Here is a 21,246-nt window from a genome sequence, read left to right on the forward strand (position 1 = left end):
ACACACACACACACACACACACACACACACACACATATATATATATATATGAGCAGATACAGTATAGTGTAAATAAGTATATTTATATAAATATTTATATGGGCATGTGTGTACAAAATATATAGAAATATTAAACTATGTGTATGTATGTATGCATGTATAAGTATGTGTGTGAGTATATTAGTAGGCTATATAATAATAATAATAATAATAATAATAATAATAATAATAATAATAATAATAATAATAATAATAATAATAATAATAATAATAATAATGTTATTTAGAAGTGTGAGTACAGTGTGTGAATATAATTATAAATACAGGTTAAATGATCAGTGAATGGGGGTAGGACTAAATAAGTTTACACTTCTTCCTACTCCTTTTTTGGCACATGTAAATCAAGATAGCAAGTTTTAAAGGATGAAATTCTTTGTTTTGTTGTTTTGTTTTCTTAAACTTCTCATGAAGTGTTGTTTTTTTTACATTTACAAAAATAAGAAAAAATAAAATAAATCAAAATTATAACGAAAATTCCTTCCAGTCCCTGAACGTAGCATAAGGAGGGAAGGTAAGGACGGAGGAGACAAGGAAACATCGTTTTCAAACGTATCGCGGCCTCTAGGTGCCTGATATGATAGTGGGCCGGGCCTGTGTGTGTCCTCCCTCCCTCCTAACCTCCTAGATCCCCCTCCCGGGTGATTGACAGCTGGGTCTTGTTTCCAGCGGAAACCCGGGACACGCGCGCTGAAGCAGGAATGACGCGTCTTTGAAAATGATTGTTTCATCTAAAAGTACTTTGGTAACTTCGCACAGTTAGTGGTGAAGAGGATCTCTGTCTGAGTCGGGGGAAGAAAGCTCCGAGGAATGCCGGGAAAGGAAACCAGCCGGCCCTACCGCGAGGTTTGTTTATGAGACGCCGGTTCTGGACACTTCCTCCCTCCGCGGTCACGTGACCCGCCGAGCTCAGAACAGACTGGAGTTGGTTTAACAAAGTTCTACTAAGCTGCTGCAACAAAGTTAAGGTTTATCTCATTGGCTACAAATATTCAAACTAAAGTAACTTTAATGTAATATTTGGAGAATACAGTTTGGATGTCAGGTGTTTCCACTCTTCATTTTATATATATATATATATATATATATATATATATATATACATACACATATCTCATACATACAGGACTGTCTCAGAAAATTAGAATATTGTGATAAAGTTCTTTATTTTCTGTAATGCAATTAAAAAAAACAATGTCATTCATTACAAATCAACTGAAATATTGCAAGCCTTTTATTATTTTAATATTGCTGATTATGGTTTACAGTTTAAGATTAAGATTCCCAGAATATTCTAATTTTTTGAGATAGGATATTTGAGTTTTCCTTAAGCTGTAAGCCATGATCAGCAATATTAAAATAATAAAAGGCTTGCAATATTTCAGTTGATTTGTAATGAATCCAGAATGTATGACTTTTTTTTTTTTGTAATTGCATTACAGAAAATCACAATATTCTAATTTTCTGAGACAGTCCTGTGTGTGTGTGTGTGTGTGTGTGTGTGTGTGTGTGTGTGTGTGTGTGTGTGTGTATGTGTGTGTATATGTATATATATATATATATATATATATATATATATATATATATATATATAGTGTGTGTGTGTGTGTGTAAAATGTTTCTCTTTGTGGTGCTATAGTGTTTATATGGCAGATATAAATTGTACACATATATACATGACAAAAATAAGTAAGACAGTGTACAGACAGTAGTACAAAATAAATAAAATAAATAAATATGCATTTCACACATAAATATACATTTTTTTAAATTTTGATTTGAAGTTTTTATTTGCGTGTCATGCACATGACACGCAGTGGGCTTACAAGACACCAGAAAAAGAAAAAGAAACAAAGCAAATGAAAGCCAGACAACAGGCCCTGTACTAATTAAATATATAAACAATCCTGACGCTTTCTCCAGGCTTCAGAAACAAAATGAACCAACTTAAAAACATTGAAGTTAAACAACCCGCCCATTCTATCATCATCAGAGCACACAAATTGTAGTAAATGTGTAAATATATCTTATTACATTACACCACAGTACATTAGATTGAATTTAGCAGATGCTTTTGTCCAAAGCAGCTACGCCCCAAAAAAAGGGACACAACTAAGCCTGAAAAGGAAAAGGGAGACTTGCAGCGTGCCAAGCGTGTCACTTCTAAAAGGTAAAAAAGAAGTAGTAGTAGTTGGGTAGTTAGTAGCAAGCAGAAAACACTAACCAAAGTCCAGCCAAAGAATCTCCTGAGACAGACAAGTACCAAAAAGGAGCGTGTAAGACCTGTTAGACTGTGAAGACAAAAGCTGAAGATGGAAAAGCGTGTACAGATTAAATTCTTCATATTTGTTGATTAGGATTAGCATTTCGTGGATGCATGTTATTTTCTACCTTTTTTAATTCTTAATTTCATTTTTAGGAAGAATTTTCAACCAAAGTCTGCTTTTAGTTGTTTAATGTATGTCTTTTCAATTTCACTATATAAAAAAACACTTAATAATGATGATAAACATTCTCTGTATTATTTTTGAGCCTTTAAAGGGTTAAAGCATTCCTGAACAATCAATTCTACTGTTCGTCAGTTTCGAAGCCTTTTGCTTAGTTTGATTATTCCTCTACAGCTGGACATCATTTTGCAAAGAAAGTGACTAGAGAGCTGTAAATGGAGGGTGGTTATAGTTTAAACCGATCAGCAGAAAACAGTGTAACTGGACCTCAACTTGATGGTATTAAACGTTGAGGTGTATATTTGTACTCTCTCCCTCGTTACCAGTACTCAAGTTGTAAAAAAAAAAAATCAGGGGGGATGGTGGATTTTATCATATGGTGACAGATAATTTGTGCTGATTACAAATATTATAATATATTACAAATAATAGCAGTGACCAAAACACCTGCAGAAATACTGCAGGAATGACATAGCAGCAGTTAAATGCAGCCTTCTGTAAGCTTTAAATATCCACTGGGCTTACATCAAATACATCAAAACACAACAATAAAAAACACTTTTCTGAACTTATCAATATGACTCTGTCCTTCACAGGATAAGTAAAATGGATCACTGCAAAAACTCAAAATCTCATCAAGAATATTTGTCTAGTTAAAATGTCTAATTTTAGTAAAATAAATCTCATTACACTTAAAACAAGACTCATCACTGGAAAAACAACAACTTTTTTCACCTGTTTCAAGTAGATTTTCACTTAAAATAAGTAGAAAAATCTGCCAGTGGAACAAGATTTTTTTGCTTGTAATGAGAAGATAAATCTTGTCCCACTGGCAGATTTTCCTACTTATTTCAAGGGAAAATTTACTTAAAACAGGTGAAAATTGTCAAATAAGTTATTTTTCTGGTGTTATTTTTCTGGTGATGACTCTAAATGTTGAAATAGCAGTAAAACCACATTCATTGATGAAATGATATAAGGGATGGAAAGGAGGGATGGCAGTTTTACAGGGGGGATGATTTGGACCGTTTTTATTTCAGGGGGGATGCCATCCCCCCTCATCCCCCCTCAACTTGAGTACTGCTCGTTACACTTCACCAATGAACTAACACGTTTGTACTAGAAATGCCAGGCTTAATGTCCTTTTCTTAACCCCTCAGTTCAACGATGATGAGGAGGACGAGGGCAACGCTCAGTCTCAGGACTCTTTTGATGACACCATTGAAGACCGGGGACCGGACTTGCCCAACGGCAGCATCACGCCAGGTGGGTGTTTCCTCTCAGAGGTCTGACGGAGAGTCGGCCCACACCCGTCCCAGACGCCCCTCACACCTGCGTTTTTCCCCCCACAGATGACGACCGGGGGGGGAGCAGCCCACCCATGAGATTCAGTAAAACCTGCGTGAAAAACGTGTTCACGGTGGTGCTGATCTTCATCTACCTGCTGCTGACGGCCGTGGCCGTCTTCCTGGCCTACCAGACCATCTCCGACTTCCTGGAGAAGCTCAGCCAGCCCGTCATGTCGGTCACCTACCAAGAAGTGGACTCGTTTTCAAGGCCCGGTGGGTAGAAATGACGCGGAATGAGCAGGTCATGGGCTGGTCTGTGAGTCGTCTCTCCTATCGCACAAAAGTGCGGTTAGAAATGGTTGGCGACTTTTATCTCTGTGGGTCAGGTTGAACCATCTCCCAGCTGGATGACAGTAAAGCCATTTAGTTGTTGAAAACAATGATAACAACCATGTAAACAAGCCTCCACATATGAGATTAATGTAGTTTAAGGAGTTTTTAAGGGAATATAAAAGTAGCTAGTAGGATTTGAGTCTAAATGAATTTTTCTCTGATTCTGCTGTAATTACCAACTGCTGTTCGGTTACTTTCAGCCAACACGTCTTCTAAATAATCAATATGAAGGTTAAACTGTCAAAAGTAGAAATGATGAACGTATGTTTTAGTTGCGTTAGATACAGAGATACGGCATAAAGCTAATACTTTCTAAATTCACTATTGATTTTTAGTGACAGAACTCTTAAATTTAAGACAATCTTAAGAGAAACGACTGAAAAATCTCTTCAGATGAAGCAGTTTAATTCAAATATGGCAACAAAAGCAGAGTTTTTTTTCCCATGTGGCAACTCAAAGTTGTGCTTCAAAAGATTATTTGCTTTATTTCATAAATGATACACCCATTCTAGTGTACTGCAAGTTTGCATTTCTTTCTTTTTGTATCCAGTCTTGTGCAGTTGTTGGGAATGTTTTTTGAATTTGCCAGAATCCAGTTGGTTAAAGGACCACAACACGAGCTCCGGTCAGTCAGTGAACCGCTCAAGGTTCTGAGCCTGAGAGGAAGTTGGAGGATTTAAGAAGGCATGACATATTTATTGATAATCAAAACTGTAATGGTACTAACAGTCATATATGTACCACCATCGTGGTACAGAGGCCCAACAAGTACAATCGGTGCAAAACAAGGACTAAACTTTTCCGTCAGATCATCAATCGTTATGATATTTTGAACTGTGTTAAACTGTGAAGACTTGATTTAACTTGATCTGACGAAGTCACTAAAGTGGTTGTGAGACGTCTTCACTGTGGTCCCTTCTGAGCAGGAATCGCTCTGTACCCCGGCAACGCTCAGCTGCTGAGCTGCAGACACCACTACCACGACTACATCCCCCCTCTGCTGCACCCCGGCCAGCCCGAGGAGGGAGACTGTGAGATCACACAAGTGAGCTACATCGGCCCGTTCTCCAATCGGACCGAGGTAAGTGCAGATGCCCTGATGTTTCACAGTTCCACAGACACCACCTGCTCGTGCAGCAGAACTGCTGAAACCTCACACGCTCTACGCTCTTGTGCCACAGAAGCTGGCCGTCGTGGTCCAGGGCCCGTCTGACGTCAGAAACAAAGAGCTGGTCTTCATGCAGTTCAGTCAGAATGAAACGCAGGAGGACTTCAGCGCCATCACTTACATGCTTTTTGCTAAGTTTAGTGACTTGACTGACAGGTAAGAGCAAATGTGAACTATTGATCCAGTCGTGTTCGCCTGGCGCGGGCAATTCAATTAAATTCAATTCAATTTTATTTATATAGCGTCTATTACAACAGAAGTTGCCTCTAGGATATTTCCAGAGACCCAGAACATGACCCCCGAGAAATTATTACATAAACATAACATAAAGAGTTGCAGGTAAAAACTCCCCTAGTGGGAGAAAAACCTTAAGCCAAACAGTGGCAAGAAAAACTCCCCTTTAGGAGGAAGAAACCTTGAGGAGGACCCAGGGCCGGATTCACAAAAACATTTTTAAGAAAAAAAATCTTCTTAAGTGTCATTTTTTTCTTAAGTTCAGTCTTAAGAAGAAAAAAGAGAAGAAGTCATATTCTCCAAAAAAGTTCTTAAGTATTTTCTCAACTTTCTTCTTAAGATTCTTCTTAAGAAAAAACTTAAGAATAAATGGTATTCTTGAAATAAAAGTTCTCAAATTTGTTCTTGACTTTTTTCTTAACTTTAAGACAACCTTGACCCGTCTTAAAATGTCTTCTGTGAAAAGGTTAAGCCTCTAATATCACCTTTTTCAACACATTTTAGACTAGTAGGTCATAGTTGAGGATATACTTTGTAATTAATTACACAAAGAGCCTGTTAACTGTTTGTTAGCATGTTAGTTAGCGTGGTAGTTAATTATTATTAATTTTCCCCAATAGTATTTTTTTTCACACATTAATCTCATCCACCATAACCTTGAAAAGTTCCTGCATCTCTTTTTTCTCCTTCTCCATGTTTAGTGAGTGACTGACGGTTAAGACCAAACTACCTGTCTAAATGTTGTTTGTTGGCACGTGCAAAGCAATGACATATTTTAAGAAGTTCTTAAGTAGGAAAAATAAGAAATTCCTAAGAAATTACAGTTCTCAAGACGGTTCTTAAGAAAATATTGAGGAATTGCACTTAAGAACTTTCTTATGAACTTCTTAATTTGAGATCTTAAGACATTTCTTAAAATTGTTCTAAAGAACAGATTGGTGAATCCGGCCCCTGGATCATAAACTGCAGCTTCCTCTGGTCTATTTTGGTCCCAGTATGATACCAGGTTGTCTGCTGATGTATCTGTCATCCATAAACAGAATGAATCAACTCCCTGACAGCAAAATATGAGTGAATCAACGTTGAAATATGGTTAGACAGAAACACTGAAGCCATGTTGAATCCTGATCCAGGACAAACAGAACACATTGATTCCACATTGATTACAGGTTGGCATTAGCATTGGATGATTGATTGATGATTGATCCACCATCAATCATCAAACCAACCAAAGATCAACCTTTTTGACCATAATTCAGCATTGATTTAACATCTTTTGCTATCTGGCTCACATCAAACTGAGAGGAAAATTAATCTTACTTTGAGGAACGCATTCTTAATGACTCAATGAAAAACTGACAACAATTGAGGAGGAGGAGGAGTAAGGGGTGGGGGGTCAAAGGTCTTCAAAGTCAAACAAGTTGCAAGCAACCTTTGTTTGCTCCAAAAGCTTTGACTACATGGGGATCAGTCTTCAACAAAGGCTAGAATCCAAACACTTAACTGGTTTGCAGAGGTCACAATCACAGGGTGATTATTCAGATGTGTCTCTTCCCCTCCGCCAGGAAGAGCAACAGATAATGCAATCAAAGGCTGATTTAACTGATTTAATGTTAGTTAAATAAACCTGACAGCGTATCTGAATTCCCTTTTATCACTTTGTCACGGGAGTGATTGAAAAGCCACTCGATCCAATCTGAGTGTAACGCGTGTGAACTGTGTTTGTCTGGCCCTCCAGCACAAACAAGTCCGAGTTCATGAGGGACTGTGAGAGGAACTACTCCACCTGGACCTTCTCGGGCGGATTCAGGACCTGGGTCAAAATGTCTTTCGTGAAAACATCGGGAAAAAGTAACGAAGCCGTTGAGTTTCGGCAAGAGGTATTTACCAGTGTACACAAACGTAAACGCATTGTCATGTTTAATCTTTTTTTTTTAAGGGCTTTTTTATGGGCTCAAACTAAAGCCATAAATATTTTGTATCTGTAAATAAACTTTGTACTTATAGAAATATTTTGTGCGTGTGCAAAAAATATTTGTACTTGCAAAAAATATTTGTACTTGCAAAAAATATTTGTACTTGTAGAAATATTTTGTGCGTGTGCAAAAAATATTTGTACTTGTAGAAATATTTTGTGTGTGCAAAAAATATTTGTACTTGTAGAAATATTTTGTGCGTGTGCAAAAAATATTTGTACTTGTAGAAATATTTTGTGCGTGTGCAAAAAATATTTGTACTTGTAGAAATATTTTGTGCATGTCTAAAACATTTTTGTAGCTGTGGAATTAATTCGTCTGTGTGCAACATTGGATATACAATGCTACAAACCTTTTTTTACAAAAGCTACAAACTTTTTTTACAAGTACAAATATTTTTTGCAAGTACAAATATTTTTTGGACACGCACAAAATATTTCTACAAGTACAAAGTTTATTTACGGATACAAAATATTTATGGCTTTAATTTGAGCCCATTCTTTTTTAACATTTATGTTTGATCTTGCAGTCTGCTGTTGTGAAATTCAACGATAAAAGGCCTGAAGCAGAACAAACCAACCAGCTGTTTTTCGCTGTCTTTGAATGGCGGGATCCTTTTATGCAGGAAATCAGAGTGGTAAGTCGTCCTTGACGTTTTACTATCGTCAGAAATAGCACGTATTTATCAGTGTTTGACGCAACTATATCTATTTCTGAACAGATAGTGACTGCGAATCCCTGGAGCTCCATAGCCATCCTCTGCGGGGTCTTCATGGCTCTCTTCAAAGCTGCTAATTTTGCAAAACTCACCATCAAATGGATTATTACGATGCGTAAGAGGCACCTGAAGTACAAAGCAAGGGAGCTGAACCAAATAAACTGAAACACTTTCCAGAAAAACACACACGCTGACAGATAAGGGACAAACAATACAAGGTGTTTTATTTCACACTGAATTCATTTCCTACACTAAGTAATCATTGATGAGAATGATTAGCACTAAGGGAACATTTGCCAGAATGTAATATTTGATAGATTTTATTGCTTCCATTCCCAGATAACATAGAGGAATAAGTGTAATGATTAGTCAGTTGTTTGATTTAAAGGGCACATAAAGTGGTCATTGTATTTCAAAAGGATATACACTTAAACATTCCACCTTTGTGAGGGTCACCATAGTTCCCCCTTTTATTCCCCCTTTTAACTGGGTTTGGGACCGGGGCATTGAGGTGACTCAACTGACTTTACCCAGACAAAAATTCAGTGTGTTGTGGAAACAGAAACATGTCACTGACAGCTGGAAAATTTTAAAAGCTTACTTTTACAATATATTTAGCATGTAAAACTCTGACAATGTGAAGTTGATGAAACTGTTGCTCATGATACTGATTTTAAAGTCATCTGTGAATATGTGTATTTTTTTATAGTAGAATTTTACCAAGTATCACTATTTCCTTGAAAGGGATTACCAACAACTGTCTCAATCTGCTGTTTATTTTTGTAGCATTTGTGGTAAATGTTATTATGGCAGTAATGTTGTCATTTGCTGTTGAAATTAACTTGAATTTTGAACTTGTTGTTTGTCAATATCAAATACTTTTATTTTTAGAGATTTTGAAAAATGAATTGATTTTCCACCCTGAATATTAATAAATTCATTTGACAAGGTAGGCCTATATGGACCTTCCTGTCGAGAAACCAAATGGAATTTGTTTTTATTGTTATTTCAAGACTACCTTGACAACTTTTAAACTAATATGAAGCTAATGAAGTGAGTTAAATTTGGACCGGTGTTCTGCCAATTTCTGCTACCTGCCGAGAAATGCTACCTTGTGGTTCTGCGCGTGCGCACAGTCGATTTTCTAATCGACTAATCTTTTTTTGAGTGGCACGTCCATCATTTCTTGCATGATGTAAAATTGATAATATGGGATGTTGAGTATTTGATCCTTCAAAATACACTACCCATGACATGAATTGCATTACACTTTGTGAACATTATACGATAAAGAGAGAAAAAAACAATTCTATCGCTTTATTTGATATTCATTCAGTCATTCGCCTTTAATTAGCCAGACAGGTCATTAAGAACACATTCTTATTTACAATGACGGCCTGGCAAGATACAAGGACCAATTGGGGGAAAAGGAAGTGGGCTAGGGAGTAAAAAAACACAGTAAAATTGTAGCTCTACAAAGGTAGAAAACCATTAGGAAGCATTTTTTGGCAAAGCAGCAGAAATTGGCAGAACACAGGTCTCTTCTTTGAAGTGAATAAAGGGGGGAGTTTTCCATAACGAGACCATATTGTGCACGGTGACTGCAGAGTCCTGATGTCCCACCGTGGGCGGGGCCCTGAACGCACCAGGGCTGCGGTTCAGGTGGGATGTTTTTAGCTGCAAGTGGACGAGAAAACACACTCCTGCACATTTGTGGAGGATTTAAAGGTAGTCAACAGTCCTGTCTCAGTATTTACAGTGTATATAAAATACTGTATCAGCTGCACTCCCTTCATCATTGTATAATTAGTGAATTAGTTGTATTTGTGGTGTATTTAGGTGCTGCTTAGCAGCAACCTTGTAGCCTGCTAACTTTCCAGTTGTAGCTTTTACCTGCCTTTTTAAAAAAAACAGGTCAAGTTAGTGAACATTTTGCAAGAAACATTTACCTTGTATGAGCAGCTTGTGATTTGGGCAGTTTGGGTGAACTGCTGGTGTAAATATTTGTAGTTATTGTGTTTCCTAACAGCGGTTTGAGTAGCTTAGCAACGTGCATGCTTTAGCGTGATTTATGGTTCCGCGTTAAATCGACGGCGTAGCCTACGGCGTAGGTTCTGCGTTGGTGTAACGCGGAACCATAAATCAGCCTTAACAACAAACTGCCAGCCGCCCAATTACAGGACTGTCTCAGAAAATTAGAATATTGTGATAAAGTTCTTTATTTTCTGTAATGCAATTAAAAAAAAAACAGAAATGTCATACATTCTGGATTCATTACAAATCAACTGAAATATTGCAAGCCTTTTATTATTTTAATATTGCTGATTATGGTTTACAGTTTAAGATTACGATTCCCAGAATATTCAAATTTTTTGAGATAGGATATTTGAGTTTTCTTAAACTGTAAGTGTTAGTGTGTTAGTTTTTGTAATTGCATTACAGAAAATCACAATATTCTAATTTTCTGAGACAGTCCTGTAGTTCATTTATCCAGAGATCACTGCATGTGATGCTCCTGTAAGGTCAATTATGCTGTGGATGCCGACTAAATGTGCTTAATAACGCTAATATAATAATATTTTCCGCGATGAGTGTCTAGGAACCACAAAAGGTTGGTAACTTTGAGCACAACCGGGAACTTATGTGGTTCATTTATGGTTCATCTTTTGCTTCTTATTAAGCATTTGTTTCTTAATCAGCTTCCAACACTTGAAAATTAGGCTTTGTTTTGACCCACAGTAAATGTCTGAGACAAGCACTCTGTCTGCTCGAGGAGAAACCAGGAGAAAATTGACTTAAAAGTGCAACAATCAGTCTTCAAATGAGTCCCACGTCAACCACAAATGAATCTTTGCTGTTTATTCACAAACATTTCACCATATCTGTACGAGAGACCACATTTACTGTCTAGAGTTGAGATTTGTGTGAAAAGAAACGTGACTTAAATAGGTTCTGATATTGATAAGGACAGCTGGCCCTTCAGGAGAGGAGAGATACACAACTACATGAGATCAGACTAGAGACACATTTATCAGCTGATCTGGACTAAACTATACTCCTGTGAAAAGTTTCTGAATATTACTAGAACAGGAAACGTCTGACCTGTCACACTCAGCCAAGCTGATAATTTCCTCCAGATTTAATCAGTTATAACACTTATGACTTTTGTACAAAGTCACAGTCAAAGAAATGAAAATGAGAAAGAGAGCACACAATTTTTCAGTCTTCCTATTTCAATTCTTAGGTTTTATGTGTCAGCACATAATAAAGAATATTATCTGCTCCTTACTATGTCATAAACAGAGGTGGGTAGAGTAGCCAACAATTGTATTCAAGTAAAAGTACTGTTACTTCAGAATAATATGACTCAAGTAGAAGTAAAAAGTAAATAATCCAAATAATTACTTGAGTAAAAGTAAAAAAAGTACTTGGTGAAAAAACTACTCAAGTACTGAGTAACTGTTGAGTAACGATTTATTTTTATAACACAACCATTCAAACAGACAAAAGTACAAAATAATCATCTTCAGGCAAATTAAATCAATAAAATAATAAAATAAATTAAAATGAATAAAAAATAAAAAATAGCTTAAATTAAAATAATCTTAAAGTAAATTCAAGTACTTTAATAAATAATAAAATAAATAAAATAATAACAGAATAAAAAAATAAATTAAGCACATGTAGCACAAAATTTCAAGCATTTGTATTTTTCTTTTTTAACCAGGCAGAACTAGAACAAGCCCATGAACTCATAGAAACTGTGTGTGTTTGAGTCTGTGTAAATGTGACAAAACATGCAAAAACAAAAAATTTTCCCAAAGAATCATCCAGTGATGAATGAGATTGACGCGTACGTGGATAAAAGGGATGAAAGAAAAGTAACGAGCTCAACGTAGCCTAATGTAGCGGAGTAAGAGGAACAGTTTCTTCTTCACAAATCTACTCAAGTAAAAGTAAAAAGTATAGTAATTCAAAACTACTCAAAATTTCCCAAAACTTACTCAAGTAAATGTAACAGAGTAAATGTAACTCGTTACTACCCATCTCTGGTCATAAAATCAAGTAAATACAACCTCAGATACACGGTTACATTTTTAGCAGACACAGGTTCCTTAACTCTTAGTGAAATATGACACGTTGTCAAAATTACAACAGAGATATACCGTAGTACTGATGTTTTAGGAGAAGTCCCTGAATGCTTCTGCAGAACGGGCCTCTTTGGAAATAGGTAGCACTGTTCAGACAGTGCATGAACATGTGTCCTAGTAGAAATTGTTTTTTATAGGCTCATTTGAATGTACACTTTATGGCCATGGTTAACTTTAGTCTGCATAGTTATGGTACGGCACCGCTGTCATGACCTGCATGGCTTATTTATTCCAGCATCTTAAATGCATGTATGCAGCTGAGTGGGAAAAGAGCGTGTCGTTCAGACTGCTGTTTCCCGTAAAGTTTGTCTGCACTCACTCCCTGACAACTAAAGAGAGCGACTCCCTTCATTTATGCCAGCATCTTAAACGAGTGGGAGAAGTCGTGGCACTCACTGTGTGCTGTACGGGACGGGAACAACTTTAACACAACCAGGCAACCCTATCTGCATCGTTTTCCTTCAGTTTCCCACACGACCTGGTGGAGAGATATGATGGATGTGGTGGGTTTCACATCATTAGATATTTAGTCCCCGTTTACTGCTGAAAACTGCCTGGATTCCCCCTGGCTGAGAACAGGTGAGCCCATATTGACACTTGCATTGATATGTTCTTATTTATTGATGTTTATTTTGAAATAATCAGGTATTAAACCCTAAGATTGCACTTGTTCTAATAAAGCCATCTGTGTGTGTAAAAAATTTAATCAGGACTGATCAGATCTGACGTATATGCCATTTTCACTTGCAGACAACTAATGTTTATATATATATATATATATATATATATATATATATATATATATATTTTTTTTTTTTTAAAGAATGTCAAAACTTTGTGTAGACTGCATATTTATTCTGAAATAAACCACTACATTTAACCTCTAGACAACCACCCGCCTGTGCAGCGGTATTTACGGACAATTTCATAATTTTCATTCATATAACATCCCATGTAAACTTTTCACTTGTACAATAAATTTAGAACGTACCGTTATAAAAGCTAAAGTATAAAAACATAAAAATGACCAGATACCAGTTACCGTCTCCACATTTACATTTAAAATTTAAATTATACAGCTGGCTCATATAAATTACTCATATATATTACTAATAATCAATATGCATTTATTTTAATGTATGTTTGGATCAACTCATTGACAACGGTACAGTCTGGAAAGTCTCAGGCCTTGTCCCAATACCCAAGCTGCACCCTACACTCCTACGAAGTGTGCACTTATTAAGTGTGCAAGTGCGCAGGTTGCAAGAGTGCAAATTTTATTTATTTATTTATTTTTGCAAGCCTGCAAAAATTGCAGAATTGGGACAATGCGGTGTACGTCATCGACTTGAGTCGAGGCATTCCCGTGTCCAGTGAAGAGATGGTCATTTTCAGACCTAAACTTAATAAAATTAAAAGTAATTTCATCTGACTCTGTTGGAAGAAAGAAGTAGTTAACGAGTTGATCCACACACGCGCGTTAAAATAACGCTAAATACATTTTCAGAAACTAGAGGTTGCCAGCTTTCCAATGACGTATCATACATATATGTAGGGCGTGTAGTTATTGTGTTATAAGCTGTTCTATCTGGGTATGCTAAATAGGCAAAGTTAATGGAATTAGGTGGGTGTGAAGAGGTTTTAAGGGCGGAACAAATGTTTGTTTGTGGTCAGCTGCACCTTGTGAGGTTGGGCTGACATTGACTGGTGTCTGGCCTTGGTTACTCAGTGTGTGAAGGTTAAACAAGTCCAGACATAGATCTGGTGCTGCCACGGCTCTGGCTTGTGTCCTCTGGCCGCAGAGTTGCACTATCAGCAGACTGGAATTAGACCCTTGTCCATGTGGAGCTGTGCTGGTATTTGGTTTGTGGGACTGAGGAATTTGTTCAATAATCAAGTGTGTTTCAGGAAAAAGTCAGCCCTAAGAATCATCCATTGGGTTGAGAAGTTTAGGTTACATTATATTCACCATTTGTGCCGTAACATTTTCATGTTGAAGCACCAGCTGATAAACCAGGGTGGTGTTTCCTTCTGTAAGCTCTTATCAACGTATTTTAACTTGAATGAGTTCTCTCTTTGAACAGTGGTGGGCTGAGATCCCCTGGCCGTCAAAAAAATGGCGAGGGACAGGAAATGCATCCTCTGTGAAACGGTCCACGTTTCCAAGCAGGTAATTAACTCTGACGTGAGATTTACCTGATGAGGTTCTAACCTTTGTATCATTTGCTTTTCTTCAGTCACAGTTAAATGAAAAATCAATATGCAAATGTTGTCCTGGTATGAATCTGATACTCATTTCCTTACACCGTCTGATACCAGTTGTTTTCAACTTTTATACCCAGTTGTAGGATTATTACAGGACTGATCTTAGAAAATTAGAATATTGTGATAAGTTCTTTATTTTCTGTAATGCAATTAAAAAAACAAAAATGTCATACATTCTGGATTCATTACAAATCAACTGAAATATTGCAAGCCTTTTATTATTTTAATATTTCTGATTATGGCTTACAGTTTAAGATTAAGATTCCCAGAATATTCACATTTTTTTAGATAGGATATTTGAGTTTTCTTAAGCTGTAAGCCATGATCAGCAATATTAAAATAATAAAAGGCTTGCAATATTTCAGTTGATTTGTAATGAATCCAGAATGTATGACATTTTTGCATTACAGAAAATAAAGGACTTTATCACAATATTCTAATTTTCTGAGACAGTCCTGTATATACAGGACTGTCTCAGAAAATTAGAATATTGTGATTTTCTGTAATGCAATTACAAAAACAAAAATGTCATACATTCTGGATTCATTACAAATCAACTGAAATATTGCAAGCCTTTTATTATTTTAATATTGCTGATCGTGGCTTACAGTTTAAGAAAACTCAGATATCCTATCTCAAAAAATTAGAATATTCTGGGAATCTTAATCTTAAACTGTAAGCCATAATCAGCAATATTACAATAATAAAAGGCTTGCAATATTTCAGTTGTTTTGTAATGAATCCAGAATGTATGACATTTTTGTTTGTTTTGTTTTTTTTTAATTGCATTACAGAAAATAAAGAACTTTATCACAATATTCTTAATTTTCTGAGACAGTCCTGTATATTATTAGCTGGTCTTCACTGGTAGGACGTGTGAATACACCAACCTGAAAATCATTCCTGTTCGTTAACTGAAGGTTTTTATCTTTTGGAAGTCGTCGTAGATGTTTCAATTGAACATTTAATTTGTGATCTGAATGTGCAGGAGATGGACGAGCACCTGAGGAGCATGCTGCACCACCGCGAGCTGGAGAAGCTCAAAGGCCGGTGAGTCCCGCCATCGTAGCTCAGCAGTGGATCACAGTCACGGCTTTCACTTCACTTGCGCTTTCTTGAAAGAATGAAATGTGAACAATTGTGCAAAACATTTGGGTCCAAATTTATGTGGGTCACTGCACTTGTGTGCACAGGCACGTGTCCGCGGTTTTTGAGCAAGCGGATACGCAGGCAGCTGCCTCGTATATTTAGACACAATCTCCCCGGAACAACAGGCATGACCGTTACAAGGCAACTGGCGGTCTTGTGACTTCAGTGGAGATTATTGAGGTATGTGGCCTCTTTGCTGGGAGCCCAGAATCTGAAGAGGGAAGAGGGGCAGCCCAGGACATTTTTGTTGCTACGTTACTGGGATTTACAGTAAACATTCACATGCATTGATTATATGGTCAGGTATGTTTAATCTGATTATTCCCACTGTCATTAGTTTGAACTTTGAGCAGCTTGGTGTAGATTATTCTGAGCTTGCTGCTCACTCAGAAACTTGTTGAAATCCTAATTGCCCCTAATGAGTTGTCATTGAAATTCTATCTAACTGGTGCTTGCCAGCTAAACGAGCAGTACTGGAGTTGAGGGGGATGAGGGGGGATGGCATCCCCCCTGAAATAAAAACAGTCCAAATCATCCCCCCTGTAAAACTGCCATCCCTCCTTTCCATCCCTTATGTCATTTCATCAATGAATGTGGTTTTACTGCTATTTCAACATTTAGAGTCATCACCAGAAAAATAACACCAGAAAAATAATTTATTTGACAATTTTCACCTGTTTCAAGTACATTTTCACTTGAAATAAGTAGAAAAATCTGCCAGTGGGACAAGATTTATCTTCTCATTACAAGCAAAAAATCTTGTTCCACTGGCAGATTTTTCTACTTATTTCAAGTGAAAATCTACTTGAAACAGGTGAAAATTGTTGTTTTTTTCCAGTGATTAGTCTTGTTTTAAGTGTAATGAGATGTTTTTACTAAAATGAGACATTTTTACTAAAATGAGACATTTTAACTAGAAATAAGACAAATATTCTTGTTAAGATTTTGAGTTTTTGCAGTGATCCATTTTACTTATCCTGTGAAGGACAGAGTCATATTGATAAGTTCAGAAAACAGTTTTTTATTGTTGTGTTTTGATGTATTTGATGTAAGCCCAGTGGATATTTAAAGCTTACAGAAGGCTGCATTTAACTGCTGCTATGTCATTCCTGCAGTATTTCTGCAGGTGTTTTGGTCAGTGCTATTTGTAATATATTATATCATTTGTAATCAGCACAAATGATCTGTCCCCATATGATAAAATCCACCATCCCCCCTGATTCTTTTTTACAACTCGAGTACTGTAAACGAGAGGTCACAAACCGGCAGCAGAGCATGACACAGATTTAAAAAGAAACTGAGAGGGGGCCAGCGGAGTCACTCCCCGCCACAGAGTGACAGGATGACATACTTGGGAGAGGTTTTTGCAACTGGAGGCTCGGAGCAGCTGCACATGGTTCTGGTTTCACCGGCGGTCCGGATCTGTCCCCCTGTTTCAGTCACACGTGCTGTCCCGGGGGTGGGGTCTGGCTTCCGGCTCCCGCTTCGCAGGCGGAGGTCAAATACAGACGTTGCCTTGTGCAGAGTGTCAGAGCGCAGCCGTCACCATCATGAAAGCGCACTGAAGCGCGCTGGCCTCCCTTCCCTCCAGCGCAGTGCTGCATGGCTGGACTAGATTAGCTACCAGGGTCCGGCCGGGCTGCTGCTCCTCCTGCCCTCACCCTGCCACATATACGGCCCACCGGAGAAAGGAAAAAACAAGATCAGGACGATGAAGATTTGAAGCTTTTTTTTCATGAAGAGAAAATTCTAAGTTAGCGACCTCCTGATCTGTAACGTAGAGAATTCGGACAAATAATTGTTCTTTTTCGGGATTGTTGAGTATTCTCCTCTCCTGAATTTATTTATTTTGACTTCAAAGAAACGTAAAAAGAAGAGCTGCGCTGTTTAGTCGCAGGCTCTGAAGGCAGGAAACCCCAACCAGAACCAGAGCAGAAACATGCCTGAGGGTACGATTGACCGCCCGCTCTCGCCTGCCATCCCCAGGGACTGCGGACACGAGTGCAGAGTGTGTAAGGTGAAAGTGGTGAGCCTCACCGACTACGCCGGACACATTTCCAGCCCCACGCACAAGCAGAACGTGGAGGCTGCCGGCAAGAAGGATGCCGGGTACAAGGAGGACGAGGACTACTTCGACCAGGCTTTAGTGGACCTGATTCAGAAGAGGAAGGAACAGATCAGGTAAGACTTCGCTTCATCTCAACAGAGAGAAAGCTGGAATAGTATTGATCAAATTTAAAAGTTCAGCCCCGTGTATTTGTCGTGTTCTGTGACTTGGCCACGGACGGCAATGTGCCTGGGAGCCCCGGGCCTTTAGTTGGCGCTTACATATGCCATGTATAGTCACGTCTTGCACGGCTGTGCTCACAGGCCTGTTTTAGTTGCAGCATCACGAGATGAGTTGAGATGTGTCAGGAGTCGTATGTCAGGACTGCAGGCTACAAAAAAAGCAACGGCTGCAGCCAACGGTCACGCTGGCTTAAGCTTAACGATGCCTTTGGCAAAAAGCAAAACTAAAGCTCGTAGGCTGAAGATTATAAAGAAAAAGATGTTCCAGGGCACAAACTTTGGATTAATAACTGTATTAATCTACCACAACCTTTCTAATAGACATTTTATGCAAGTTCATGGCTTACCATTCAGTGTTTACTTCACTAAACAGGACTGTCTCAGAAAATTAGAATATTGTGATAAAGTTCTTTATTTTCTGTAATGCAATTAAAAAAAAAAAACAAAATGTCATACATTCTGGATTCATTACAAATCAACTGAAATATTGCAAGCCTTTTATTATTTTAATATTGCTGATTATGGTTTACAGTTTAAGATTAAGATTCCCAGAATATTCTAATTTTTTGAGATAGGATATTTGAGTTTTCTTAAGCTGTAAGCCATGATCAGCAATATTAAAATAATAAAAGGCTTGCAATATTTCAGTTGATTTGTAATGAATCCAGAATGTATGACATTTTTGCATTACAGAAAATAAAGGACTTTATCACAATATTCTAATTTTCTGAGACAGTCTGAGGACTTGTGTTTTTGCACACTTGCACTTTTTGCACACTACTTGCTCTTGCACATATACTGGAATTTTATTCTTTTTAACTGTTTTTTTTTTTAACAACTAATCTACTCTGCTTTTTTAACTTAACTCTTTTTAACTTATTTTAACTCTTCTTAAACTGTTCTGTTGCTGGCTGACAAACCGAATCTCCCTACGGGGACAATAAAGGTTTTCATTCAGTCCTGTATTCGTGCAAACTTTAGAAAATGGTCCGACAGGAACCGCTGGAGAAGTTTGATATGTGTGGACACCACTGAGGTCCTCACGTTGCTCCACAGCAGGGCTCTTCTCTTTTAGATCTATCTTTAGATGGCCGAGAGAAACGGGTCCTGAAACATCGAGTTCCCAGACGGCAACGTCATTGTTGCAACAAAGTGGCTTAAATGTAACGTAATGAAAAGCCTTTTTTAAGGTGGTGTTTTGGGCCTGTTTTATAGGTTGGTGATTTTAACCTGGTTTTTGTGAAGGACTGTATCACATTCCTTCGGCTAAATCTGTCTGGAGCTTTTCTGGTGCTGGTTAAGGCCGTGAAAGAAAACCAGAATCTCATTACTAGACGCCGGAAAATCTCAACAAAGAGCTAGAAGCTGCTAAAATACTCTGGAGTGCTAAAATAATTGGCTCAGTTGTGGGAATTATTTTTATACTGTCAGTTGCTGGTGCTATATTATTGATCAGTGCTATTGTTAAATGAAGGATTGAAGAAGAGTTTGATACCTGTTGCACTTATTTTGCTATGAAATTAGCAGCTGACTGTATTAATATATTATGAATGAATATCAAATACACCTCTCTCCTGATATACATTTGAAGGGTATCATGTCAAAATGTCTAAAACCCTAGCAATATTAAGTAAAACAAATTATATCTTCTGTCAAAGAGCACAGTTTTTGATGTATAACTCACTCATAGTTCCATAAATGACTTATTGTGTGGAGGTATGGGGTAACACCTATAAAACAAATACAAACCCTATTTTCCTATTACAGAAAAGAGCTTTAAGGATAATTAATAGATCTGACTATTATAAACCAACAAATAATCTCTTTATTAAATATAATACTCTAAAATTCCATGATATAGTAGAGCAGAAAACAGTTTTATTTGCCTTTAAAGCCCAGCAGAAACTGCTTCCAAACTACATTCAGGATTTGTTCCAAATAAAAGAAACCCGCTATGACCTGAGGGGGAAACTCATGTTTGAGATGACGACAGCAAGAACTAATATTAAAAAGAGATGGACATCAATTAAGGCTAGAGAAATATGGAATAGTTGAGACAACGACCTAAAAATGTGCAGTTGTATCTTCAAGTTTAAGGAAATGTTTAAAGAAAATATTGTAAATAAATATAAAACACTATAATTATAAAGTATATTATCAAAAACATTCTAGAATGTGAAACGTCAATTTTATATTTTGTCTTATTTATTTTTGTCTTCTTTATGCATTGTTTGTTTCCACGGAGTAAAAGTTAATGTCTCATATTTAACCCTTGTACTGTCTTTGGGTCAAAATGACCTAATTCTTCTGTTCCTTCTTTCCTCCTGCTCTCTCCTTCCTTCTCACTTCCTTCCTTCTTTCCTTCCTTCCTTCCTTCCTTCCTTCCTTCCTTCCTTCCTTCCTTCCTTCCTTCCTTCCTTCCTTCCTTCCTTCCTTCCTTCCTTCCTTCCTTCCTTCCTTCCTTCCTTCTTTTTTCCTTTCCTCCCTTCTTTCCTTCTTTTCTCCCTTCCTCCCTTCTTTCCTTCCTTCATTCTTATCTCCTTTCCTTCCTTCCTTCCTTCCTTCCTTCCTTCCTTCCTTCCTTCCTTCCTTCCTTCCTTCCTTCCTTCCTTCCTTCCTTCCTTCCTTCCTTCCTTCCTTCCTTCCTTCTTTCCTCCCTTCCTCCTTCCTTGACCTGAAGACAGCAAAAGGGTTTAGCTGATCTTAAAAGGAACCCTGGCTATTAAGACATGTAGGTCTTAAAAGATAAATGTTGGTATCAATTATAACAATGTGATATAAAAAACCTTGTTGATGTCTTCGTTTTTATAAAATTTGAAAATATAATTTTAACTCGTAGGTCGCCATTGTTGTTTACATTCTGGGTAGTGACGTCAGACGGTGGCTCCTGCTAGCCCCCGTCCACTGTTTTGACACCCAGAAACAGATGAAAACACAGCTAAACAGATGACGGCGCACCAGAAACACAGATCAAAACACAGCTAAACATTAAGGTGACGGTGCACCTACAAAAAAGTAAAAAAAAAATAAAAAAAGTACAGCACCATACAGCATGAACTACAAAAACACCATAAAACTCAGATAGACTAACAGACCACACGTTTCAACTA

The 21,246-nt window shown here is 37.5% G+C and overlaps 2 protein-coding genes across 3 annotated transcripts in view; both read left to right on the forward strand.

Moving 5' to 3' along the window:
• The first annotated feature begins 684 nt into the window (after positions 1 to 684).
• Positions 685 to 9,230, forward strand: pacc1 (proton activated chloride channel 1). Of its 2 annotated transcripts, none has more exons than XM_061743231.1 (8): positions 685 to 903; positions 3,665 to 3,770; positions 3,857 to 4,066; positions 5,113 to 5,267; positions 5,368 to 5,510; positions 7,327 to 7,468; positions 8,094 to 8,201; positions 8,286 to 9,230. In XM_061743231.1, exons 1-8 carry the CDS (start codon positions 868 to 870, stop codon positions 8,445 to 8,447), a joined length of 1,062 nt encoding a protein of 353 aa, XP_061599215.1. In that variant the 5' UTR covers positions 685 to 867; the 3' UTR covers positions 8,448 to 9,230. The 2 variants fall into 2 exon arrangements, with proteins under 2 accessions (XP_061599215.1, XP_061599216.1); XM_061743232.1 differs by having other exon boundaries at positions 5,371 to 5,510.
• Positions 9,231 to 14,517: 5,287 nt separating this feature from the next.
• znf106a (zinc finger protein 106a) overlaps positions 14,518 to 21,246 on the forward strand; it is a 29,886-nt gene continuing 23,157 nt past the window's right edge. The window contains exons 1-3 of the mRNA XM_061744298.1: positions 14,518 to 14,603; positions 15,687 to 15,748; positions 17,834 to 18,028. Of these exons, the coding sequence (XP_061600282.1) occupies positions 14,550 to 14,603; positions 15,687 to 15,748; positions 17,834 to 18,028 (311 nt within the window). The 5' untranslated portion in view covers positions 14,518 to 14,549. The remainder of the gene's footprint in view (positions 14,604 to 15,686; positions 15,749 to 17,833; positions 18,029 to 21,246) is intronic.

Source organism: Cololabis saira, chromosome 16 (genome assembly GCF_033807715.1).
Source record: "Cololabis saira isolate AMF1-May2022 chromosome 16, fColSai1.1, whole genome shotgun sequence".
Taxonomy (NCBI): Eukaryota; Metazoa; Chordata; class Actinopteri; order Beloniformes; family Belonidae; genus Cololabis; species Cololabis saira.

Coding starts and splice junctions, on each gene's coding strand:
- pacc1 (XM_061743231.1), top strand. CDS start 868: ATGCCGGGAAAGGAAACCAGCCGGCCCTACCGCGAG. Junction 904..3,664: donor CCAGCCGGCCCTACCGCGAG/GTTTGTTTATGA, acceptor TTAACCCCTCAG/TTCAACGATGATGAGGAGGA. Junction 4,067..5,112: donor GGACTCGTTTTCAAGGCCCG/GTGGGTAGAAAT, acceptor CCTTCTGAGCAG/GAATCGCTCTGTACCCCGGC.